The sequence below is a fragment of the Mus caroli genome, chromosome 17, assembly GCF_900094665.2.
Source record: "Mus caroli chromosome 17, CAROLI_EIJ_v1.1, whole genome shotgun sequence".
NCBI lineage: Eukaryota > Metazoa > Chordata > Mammalia > Rodentia > Muridae > Mus > Mus caroli.
The window spans coordinates 37,837,570-37,849,100 of NC_034586.1; the positions used below are offsets into that span (position 1 = coordinate 37,837,570).

General features: G+C 40.2%; 1 protein-coding gene across 1 annotated transcript in view; it reads right to left on the reverse strand.

Moving 5' to 3' along the window:
* Window positions 1-10,651: 10,651 nt before the first annotated feature.
* Glyatl3 (glycine-N-acyltransferase like 3) overlaps window positions 10,652-11,531 on the reverse strand; it is a 10,166-nt gene continuing 9,286 nt past the window's right edge. Inside the window, exon 5 of the mRNA XM_021185697.1 lies at window positions 10,652-11,078. Coding sequence (XP_021041356.1) covers window positions 10,652-11,078 — 427 coding nt within the window. The remainder of the gene's footprint in view (window positions 11,079-11,531) is intronic.

Consider the following 11,531-nt stretch of genomic DNA (forward strand, 5'->3'; position numbering starts at 1 on the left):
CTTCTTCCTCCTTCTCCTCCTCCTTCAATACCAGGACTTTCTTTGGCCCCACCAGTGGTATAAATAATGACACAAAGTCTTCTATATAGCTAAAAGCTTAGGCCTTTCTCAAGAGTAGTCTCCCAGCTAGTATTTAACGTTTACCCTACCGTTTTAGCCTAAAACTCTTCATGTTGCTAATGTTACATGGCATGCTCTGTACCCCTCTGCTTTGCTGTGCCTACTGCGTCTCTCCTGAATCTCTCAAGTCTGCCCTCTTCCCCTGTGTCATTTCTCTGGCCAGAAGTTCGACCTTCCATTTCCTGCTCCAGTTATTACAGTAGCAAGACAACTTCTGATGATATTCTATATTGCCTATAGGCAGAAGAGGAAGAATGAATGTTTACAAATTAAAAAAAACATGATGATGGGCCATAGAAATGACAATAGCAAAATACTGCCAGAATTTAGCTCTTTGCGGGTACAGAATTAACAATAGGAAATACAGAGACACACTTTAACACAATGTAAAAAATATTACAACAACCTCCTCCTCCTCTTCCCTCTTTTTCATCTCTTTTTTTCTTTTCTTCTTCTTTTGTGTTTTCTTCTCTTTTCCCTCTCTTCCTTTCTTCCTTCATTCCTTCCTTCATCTCTTTCTTCCTTCCCTCCCTCCTTCCTTCCTTTCTTTCTTCCTCCCTCCCTCTCTCTCCCTCTCTCTCTCTTTCTTTCTTTCTTTCTTTCTTTCTTTCTTTCTTTCTTTCTTTCTTTCTCTCTCTCTCTCTCTCTCTCTTTCGTTCTCTCTTTCTCTATCTCACCATGTAGTTCCAACTGCAATGGCTCCAATAACAAGAAACCACTATAATTTTAATCCACATTAAACCACTGTTCTCAAAACTCTTGGAGTCCAAACCCAATGAGAGAACAAATGCCAGATGGTGAAGCCTCAGGAGTTTATTAGCTGAAGGTTACGTGACACTTCTCAGAAGAGAAATGTGTGCCGTCTTCAAAAAACATCAGTTTTTTATATAATTTTTGTTGCTAGGCAAGGAAAAGCTAGAAAGCAGATTACCTGAGCCAATAGAAAAGCAGTTAGCTTGGACTAAACCACAAAGTTTTTCAAAGGTTAAAGTAACAGACATGGTCCTATGTCTGAACCAGCTGTCATCCTTTCTAATTTATTAAAATAAGCATATTTCTGCAAACCACAGTAAAATGCTTGTTACTCTACCTTTGTTTTCATATCATTTTTGATTCAAGGATTTATTTAAAAATATGCTTGCCATATCTGTTAGTATTGTTGTTCTTTGTGATGTTTGTTATACCAACTCAGAAAGCGAAATTTTAGGTAGATACCTAAACTTTTTTTTTTTTTTTTCTGAGACAGGGTTTCTCTGTGTAGCCCTGGCTGTCCTGGAACTCACTGTGTAGACCAGGCTGGCCTTGAACTCAGAAATCCACCTGCTTCTGCCTCCCAAGTGCTGAGATTTAAGGCATGTGCCACCACGCCCAGCAGTTACCTAAACTTTTAATTGTTGTTACTATCAACAGCAAGCATGTGAATGAGCTTTGTGACTATTGTATATGTATCCAACTCTGTGGGGTGTAATGCCTATTTTAATAAGAAAATTGCATTTGAAATTAATTTTCAAAATGTAAAATAAATTGGCCAAATGCTGTCATAGATTGGAAACTGTAAAAATACCTAAGATATTTAAACATTCAAAAAGCCCATCATTGAAAGCTAATCTCGCTTGTCACCTTCTTGAAATACAGAAGCTTCTGGGACGTGTTCCTCTGAGCACACGTGTGAGATTACTTTGGTTAAGTTAGTTGAGGTAGAAAGACACACCCACTGTGGATGACACCATTCCCTGGTCAGAGATCCGAAACTATATAAAAAGGAGAAAGTAGCTGTTACAAGCATTCATTGCTTTTTCTTCTTCTTGACAGGAGATGTATGAATTTGTAGGTCTTTCTTTGCCCATCTCAGCTCTGAATAAAGACATGGAGACTTTATTAATTATAGCTTTAGGTCTAGCTTACTCTTGGCCCCAACTGGTTCTTAAATCTTAAGTTGGCCCATATATATTAATCTATGTTCTGCCACGTGGCTCATTACTTAGTCTCCTTCAGGCCCAGCCTATTTCTTACTCTGTATATAGTTGTCAAATCCTCCCATGGCTGACCCTTCCCCAGAGTTCCTGTTCCAGATAAAAGTCCTGACTATTCTCTCTTTCTTTGCAATAGGCCATCAGATTTTTATTAGACCAATCAGAAGGTGAGAGAGGGGTGTTTATAAAATAGGATGTAGCATATGAATAACAATACCAAAGTCTGGTCTGTTCCCAACTCTCTGCCATTACAGAAGTCAGCATTTGAATGCTGTCATAGATTGGAAACTGTAAAAATACCTAAGATATTTAAACATTCAAAAAGACAATCTTTACAGAGTCCACAAAAAGATCACCTCAACACAATTTTTTCTTTTGAAACAGGGTCTCACTTTGTAGCCCTGGCTACAAAATAGTCCTAGAACTTCCTATGTAGACCGGGTTGACCTCAACTCACAGATACCTTCTTGACTCTGCCTCTCAAAAGCACTGAAATAAAAAGTGTGCTGCCTCTACACTATGTCATACTTCTCTGTGTACTTTATCACACAGGAAGCATAAGATAATAAATAAGATAACAATAAATAAAAATGACAATATCTGAATTTCTGAAATTTTATTACCTGGAAAAATTTGAAATATTTGAAAAAACTCCCAGGTTTCTTTTCTTTTCTTTCTTTCTTTCTTTCTTTCTTTCTTTCTTTCTTTCTTTCTTTCTTTCTTTCTTCCTTTCTTTCCTTTTTTTTTTTTTTTTTTTTTTTTTTTTTTTTTTGGTTTTTCGAGACAGGGTTTCTCTGTATAGCCTTGGCTGCCCTGGAATTCACTTTGTAGACCNTATAGCCTTGGCTGCCCTGGAATTCACTTTGTAGACCAGGCCTCAAACTCAGAAATCTGCCTGCCTCTGCCTCCCGAGTGCTGGGATTAAAGGCGTGCTCCACCACGCCCGGTGATCCAGATTTATTTTCTCAATAGCTTAGCAGTCATAAAACTGTTTAGTTTTTAAAATGTTTTTAATTTCAAACAAAATATAGTTCAGTTACGAGATAAATCAAGTGGGACAATTTGTCAAAATAATTTAAATCAAGAATTTTGTATTATATATCAAGATTTTTAAATATTCCTAGGTGTTGATGTGACAAGAACCTTCTAAATAGGAATTTTCTAAAAATAGTTCAAAATGCTGCAATATTCTAAGGAAACTACTAGAAATAATTCAAGTACACCTCTTGTTAGAAATAGTCTAGAACTAAAATCTGACATCTAGTGTTCACTGTAGTAACTGCATGGTCTTGACTAAACCTGTTTGTCCATCCTAATAACATGGCTAGTATTTGACAGTGTTTAAAATCTCATGTACATTTTGCTTTAGAAACACAGATCTGTTGAGTGAAGAGAAAGCTGGGGGGGGGGTTAATACCTGCATAGTGCTTGTTCTTTTCATTTATTTTAAAACACAGAAATGGGAGACATGAAAGTTTCCTTATGGAAAAGAAAATCTCTAGGGAGTGTAGGGGACGTGGACTATGCCACCAGAAAGACATAAGTCATATGTTTTGTAATGTGGCAGCATGATGCAACCGGAGGGGGTGTCTTAGCAGGCTTATGCTGAGGCACACACCTAAGGTACCAGGCATATGAAGAGTCTAGTATAAAATTAAGTTTACTTAGAGTTGAGGCAGTGAAAGAAAGGGGACAGAAAAGAATAGAAAGAGAAGAGACAGAAAGAAGGGACGAGGATGGCCAGCAAGAGAAAGGAAAGGAAGAGGAAAGAGAGGGAAGAAGGAAAAGAGACGTGATAGATAGATAGATAGATAGATAGATAGATAGATAGATAGATAGATAGATAGATAGAAGCCCAAACAGTCTTTTCATAGCAAGCCAGATTTGTACCTGGATGTTGCTAGGTTCAGAGGAGTCTAGAAGAAATGCTAACAATAAAAACTGATGAGTGGGAGCATGCTCAAACCCAGAGATCTCATAGATCTGAGACAGGAGTGGGAGTTCTCTCTCCCTGCTTGTGGACCTGCTCTGGAATATATAACCATGACACCCAACTGAGGTGATCAGGAACAGTCAGTCACATAACAGCACCTGGAAAGCCTCCTCATGCTAATGAGGTATCTCATCAGCCTTAGCCTTCAGCCAATGACTTTCCCTTCCTGGATATTATCATGACCTTCTGCCAAATTACATAATCCCTAGTTGACCACAATAAAGCATATATATTCACACCTACCACCCATAAAGAAATATTAACAAGTGAAGATCATCTTAGAGAGCTGCTTCATTAAAGATTGTCATGGGGAAGGCCTTCACCTAAGTGAACCATACCATGAAAACTCCAAAAGGGCCTTCTCTCATATCTTGCCCAGCTAGCACTCAGTCCAAACTGGGCTGGGATCCTGCTTGCCCCTCTCCCCAACTGCTTTTTCAGCCTGGCATACAAGGGTGCTCTGACACCTGAAAGGAGATGTGGATTGTGAATTCCCTACCCAGGATTTTGCCCAGTCCTTTTTGCAGCATCCAGACATTACCAGCGGAGAGGCAGAACATAGGATCACAGAGAATGAGCAAGGTTGAAACCATGGTTGGGAGCATGTGCTGTTTCACCCTGCTGAGGTTTATATAGGATCAGGAAAAAGCAGCCACACATAGTCGACTTTTCCTATTTTCTTTCAGTCTTCAGGGGTAGTACAAGGCTGATATCAGGAAGAACAGGGACTGCTAGCAATGGGACTATTTTTATTTGGGACTATAATATATGTTTACTCTCAGACTTAGAGAAGCTGTTGAAAAGCAAACTGGCTTGTTAAGTCCACCTTCTTTAAAGCAGAAATATATGCAAACGTTATGTTACACCTCTGCTACTTTAATATCTCCCCTCTAAAACTTTTGAAATGATCCCATCACGAACAAGAAGGAAGATGTCATTGCTGTGATCTGGGCTATGCTATTCCATGTTCTTTAATTTTTATCCCATGTCCTGGAGTTCACCAAGCTTAAAGAAAAATGAACTATATTATACGTCTGAAGTGGACAACTTAAGGGAATTTAATGTATAGTTACCTTATCTCCATCCTCAATAAGTCAAACCACCACATAGAAACCATTGGTTAAAACACAGAATGAGAAAGTCCCACCTTGAGTTGCATTGAGATTCCTTCCCAAATTAGATGCTAATATCTGTGTGCCTTCCTATGCTTTGAGAATATTCTAGTCTTGCTTTCTCTTGTCACTTTTCCTTGTGGATCTCAGGCAGAATGAATTTATTCATGAGAAAATATTAGAGGCTTACAAGTTCCATAGAACACCCACCCCACGACACACACCACCCAAGAACAGAAAAATATATGTCTTGAAGAAGGTCTTGTTACCTCCACTGCCTCTCTGTATAATCCTGCTCAGCAATAGCTGTACTATACAAGGTGTAGTATTACTTACCTAGGTCTGCTTTCTCTCAGTGGGCATCATTAAGCAGTTTTCAGATCTATTTTCCTCAACTGTACCTTTTAAAAAGTTAAATTTTAAGTAGATTATGTATGCTTTTCTGTAACTGTTTTACATCTACATGTAATGTACATTTCCCTATTGTAGCAGAACTCTTGTATCTGGCAGAAGTGATGGCACCTAAGCTTTGAAGAAGGCTTTTGCCATGATTGTTATCCGTGATTTTATGGGGTTATTTATTTATTTTAAATGTTTTCAGACCCTTTCTGTAACTTAGCCTGGAGACAGGCCTGGAAAACCAGGAAGTCTATGGCTGAGAATTGCTTAGGTGACAGGTCTTTCAGGACAACCCCTAGACCAGATAAGAAGTTTGGTATGTGGATACTTGTAGCTGCCTGCGGCCATACTAACTGGGTTCCTGAGTGGGAGGCAGGAGCGGTATGGCGGCAAGAGAAATAATGGAGGCCAGGACATATTTCTGTTCAAGGTCCCAAAGTTTACTAAGAGTCTGTACTTATAAAGGGGGGAGGCCTATCCCCCGCCAATCCATTCTTGATGCTTGTTGACAGCCTGTAGGTGATCTGCTGGATGCAGTCTATCTCCAGAATATCTCAAGGGCCTCTCAGCAGCTAGCAGTGTCTTGGAGAAGTACAGCCATCTTGGAGAATAGAGCCATCTTGGTCTGAAGGGTCCACCCCAGGTGATCTCATTCTCAGTGGCAGCAAGGTCAAAGTCAGTCTACTCAAGGCTGGGGGAGGCTACAGATATTGACTAGCTGAAGGTGCCTTTTGTGTAACAATAAAAAGAACTTAAGGCTGGAGGTAGGGGAGGGCAGAGCAGGCAGATGGTGAACCAACCATATGGTCCACAGTGATAGGAAGAGGTGGATAGAGTCTGGATGGCTATCTACCCCCAGTGAAAAGGCTTATACCATACAGATGTCTCAGTATCTTTATTATTAAACCCCAAATGGGACCCCCAAAATTTCTCACAATGCCTTACTAACATAAATTTTTAATATACCATACAAATTCAACTGGTGGTTGTGTTATATTTAATCAGTATGCTGCTTTAAAAAGTATTTTCCCTTATAAATGGGGCTTTTACATAATGCTTTGCACTTTATAATAAATTTTACTGGCAGAAGTTCCATTAAAAGGATGACCTTTTCTCAGATTTCAACTCAATTTCAATTAATGATTTTTTTTTAATTGTAAGAATAAAACAGAAGTGTTTGTGTTGAAATTTGATGGTTTTTCATAGAGTCAAACCTATCGGGGAAATATCCTGACACGCACAGAAACCTGGCCCTTCTGAGGTATAGCATATTTCTGAATTCAAAAGCTGAATTTTACTTTTTCCTGGTTATTTTTTTCAGACTTTCTATAGACAGACTCATCTACCTATAATCTTGGAATTATTTTTCTCTGGTGGTCATCTCTTGACATTTCCCATTTCCTTTTCCCATTCCAGAGCTCCTGCTTCTGCTTTGATTCACCTTGAACACAATTTATTCAAGGTCTTGTTCTAAGCAGTTTTAGTGAAACGGGTAGCTTATTTCTGCTGTGTCCAGATGACTCCTGATGATACATTTGTGTCCTGGTCTTCTCTGAGCTTAAGACTTAACAGTCAATGTGACACCTACCATTTCATATTTGAAAACTTCAGTCTAAAACCACACAAACATTTGCCTTCCTCCTAGCTGCCCCCTGCTCAGCCATTGTTTCTAGCCTCTGAAACATACCAGCACCCAGTTCATACAGTGCTAGAGATGGTCATTTATCAGTCACTATACCTGACTGCCTCTAAGCTCAGTCTTAACATGTCCTCTGAAGTAGCTCAGTTAACTGTTCAATTTTCAGGCTCGGCTTTGCCAACATCCAACTCCAAGTCACTATTGTCCCTTGTCTATTGTATAGCCTTCCAAGTAACAACTAAACAGATCGACACTCTGCTGCCTGTGCCCTGGACTGCCCACTGCCAGTCCCTACTTGCTCTTTGGGTTTGGGGATGAGGTGGCAAGGAATCAATGGCATAGACTCCGGGAGCAGGTGAGAAAAACCACAGCAAGCTCATCTGGTGCTGCTGCAAGCTCCTTTAATACCCTCCACCACGGCCCATTGGTCCCAAGAAAGCATCTCTTCTAAACTGCAGTTCCAGATTGGCCTGCATTGTCTGCGTCAACAGGTAGGTCCTTCTACAGAGGACCTGATTTATTTAGAGGCTAGTTTATTCAGAGGCTGCCATGTGCCATGCCATTCTCCCTACAACACTCCATTTTAAAAGCCTGCTCTAGTTTATATTACACAGAAGAATTTTTTTTAATTTATTTTATGTATATGAGTGCTCTATCCGCATGTATGCCTACATGCCAGAAGAGGGCATTAGAACTCCTTATAGATAGTTGTAAGCCATCACATTGTTTCTAGGAATCAAACTCAGGACCTCTGGAAGAAGTGGTGCTCTTAACTGCTGAGCCATTTCTCTCCAGCCCCCAGAAGAAATTCTTTAAGTGAGAAAATAAAGGCCTATAAGCTACCAGTCCTCCCCCACCCTGTCCTTCATCCAGGTAATTCTCCATACATTCACACATTCCTTAAATATGATCGAAACAGGGTTGAAAGTTGAACAACTGTATTCATCTTGGTTCCATCTAAGATAGAATGACTAGTGCAGAGAAGCTACATCCATGAAGTCTCACCAACATGGATGCCTAAAAAAAGATCTAAACAAGGACAGCATCAGCAGACATGCTAGCTTGCGGGGAGGGGATCTCATGGGTCCACATGCTTAGACAAACAACTGTAGGAAAACAAGAAATGCTGAGGGTGGGGGAAATAGTCTTCAGGGAAGAGCACCCCCAATTGGTTATCCAATACTAAATTACCAGCCTTAAAATCATATACATATTGGTAGCATTATAGGAACTGAACAGGTTGTATTTATATATTTAGAAATATGTGTGTGTGAATAAAATTTAAGCAAAAGAGACCATGGATTTGAGAGTTCAGGCTACTCTGGAAGGGTTAGGGGAAATAAAGGGAAAGGGGGAAATAATATGATTATATTTTAATTTAAAAATATAACAATTAATAACTGGGTAAATGTACAATTTGAAATGAACAGACTTGGGCTATGGTCATGACTTTGCCACTTACACCATGAATAATTTTTTGAGAGCGAATACATCACTAACTGAGAACTTTTATAAGAGAAGAGTTTATCTGTTCCAAAGATTACATTATATACATACAGTGATGTACTTATCAGTATATAGTTAAATGCTTAATGAGTAGTAGGTCAATTATCATTAGGAAGAAACAAAGCAATAATTTTACCACCAAGAATGAGGCAGGTACTACTCATGTTGAGTCAGGGCTAAAGATAATGAGCATCTCAAGGGCAGAAATTAGACCATGTTCTCCCAAGAGTCTTATGGGCACCTCTTACTTCCCTCTGGTACTAAGGATGAGTTTCTAGGTAACCAATAGCTAAGGATGACCTAAGAATAAATCCACCCTCAAGAAGTCTTACTTGTTACTCAATTTTGCCACACATCAACCACTTTGTCTCCTTTCTCAGAGTAAACACCAAAAAAAAAAAAAATGGATTTTGACTTATTTTGTTGTTACGATTTTGTAAGTTCCATGGGATAGGGAAGCAGAAATTTGTATACAGCAAAGTTAACTTTAGTGAGTCTACATAAATTCAGCATTGCATTTTTGTCTGCTCTTATCATACTGTTTTCCTTTTTCTTTATGGATTTTGAAAAACACATATGCCCAGACCAATGGAAAGTAAACAGAAAGCAATGATAACAGTGAGATGATTTATCAGGTAAAGGGTGCTGGCCACTGAGTCTGACAGCTGGAGTTTGATCTCTGAGATCCACACAGTGGAAACAGAAAACCAACCTTACACATTATCTTCTTCCTTTTTTCTTTTTTTTTGCCTGCCAAGTCCTGGGATTAAAGGCCTGCGCCACCACTGCCCAGCTACACATTATCTTCTGACTTACAAACAGACACCAATAACCTCAAAAAGAAGAAACACAACAATAAAATGAAACAAAGCATTAATTTAATTATTTAAGAACTAAAATCAAAAGTTCTGGCTTTTCAGTATTGATCATATTGAATGTAATCTTGAAGTCTTTATTGTTTCTAGATCTCAGATTTCTTCAATGTAATAAGATTAAAATTGAATGTAATATATTTTCTAGGATCATAAACATATGCCTACAGAAAATATATATGTCATATATTTTATATGCCGTTTTTTTATAACCTTGTTCACGCCCCAGTGTGAATTTCAGATGTTTATGAAAAAGCAGATTGTAATCCAGGTGGCTGAAACAGCGAACTGGGTCAGGTCTGGTCTTCTGATGGCAGTTGTTCATGAAGCCAAGGCAAATGAGAAGGAAAAATTGGGAAATGCAAATTCTCAGTTCCCACCAGGTGCTCATTCCATCCGGGGTGGGGGATGGGGCGGTGGAGTGGGGGGCTGTGAGGGATGAATCTGTGCTGGAACAACTGTGCCGAAACCTTTCCTCTCGGATAAATAGGAACCTGTGGGAACAAATGAACGCTCCCAGGGAAGAACTGTAGTTTAAAGTCACAGTCTGCATCAGCACCTAGTCATCGAAGGGGAAATGGCTGAGAGGTTAGTGACAAAGCCTTCAGCTGGAAGCTGGCAGGGGTGCATTGATAGTTGGGGAGGATGGAGCAGGAGGTCAAAGGCCCCAAATTAAAATACTCATTTTCATGCGGTCTTTGAACATTAGGGCAACAATGGCTGGTTTTAAAGAATTCTTCCCTGCAGTGACTCCTAACAGAATCTACACCCTCTATTCTGAGACAAAGCTACAAAGCTTCAAAGCTACTAACTTTCCCTGAAGTTCTTGGTGATGGAAATCTGATATGCAAACAGTTGGCGGGGGCGGGAGGGGGGGGTAGTGGTGGAGGGGGTGGTGGTGGTGGTGGTGATCTTGCATGCCTTTTCCAGGCCCTTTTCAATTCCACAGGCTTCTCTTGGTTTAATTCCCACCTCACTGGTAGCTAAAAGGGATTTCTATTAAGGGAAAGTAAGAACTTTCATGGAATATCTTCGAGCTAAAGGTGAGCTTGTCTAGAGAAAGCTGCAGGGGTCAGAATAAGCCTGTGGAAACGACAAGGCAAGAACTCAGCTTGGACACTCTTCAGCAGGTTTATGGAAGCCAGGTTGTCATCCAGGACATTTCCCTGGGAAGGGAATCCCCTGCTTTGCAACTTCCTGGCCAGCGTGAGGGCCACCAGTCGGCTGTAACCTTTCCTGCGATGGTCAGGCAGGGTGTAGCCATGACACATAGTGGCAAACTGATCTGTGATACCCCAGGATACTGGGTTTCCCTTTTCATCACGCACACACACGCTGGGAAAGCAGGCGATGAGATTGGCCAAGTACCGCAGGCACTGCTGGTTGCCACCACGTGACCAAGTCCGGTTGAGAAGATCTGCATCTGAGACACTCAGGTAGGTCAGTCTCGGGGTTGGCCCGGTTCTACAAGAAAATGGCAGGAGAGGAGGAGGAGGAGGAGGGCCCATCAGAGTTACATGATTACCAATAAGTACTCATTTTCTAACGATTTAAAATTAAAAATCCAAGACTCTGTCTGGCATTTTCAAGAATTTAGAACCTAAGCACTTCCCAGTTAAAAGATAAATTACTCTTGTCAAATTTAGTTTTATGCCTGCTTGTCAGTCAGCTCTGTGAACTGAGGTGTGGCCAAGGCTGCTTCTACACCTTCATTCTCTAGGAGAGGAAGTACAAGTTAGTTTAGGTTTGGATTTTTACGTACTGACACAGAAGGATAGCAGACACTTAGGGTTCAGCCAGTTATAAGAAGGCAGCTGGGGAGAAAGTGGGGAAAAGCCTTGAAGATATGGGCACAGGGGAAAAATTCTTGAATAGAACAGCAATGGCTTGTGCTGTAAGATCGAGAATTGACAAGTG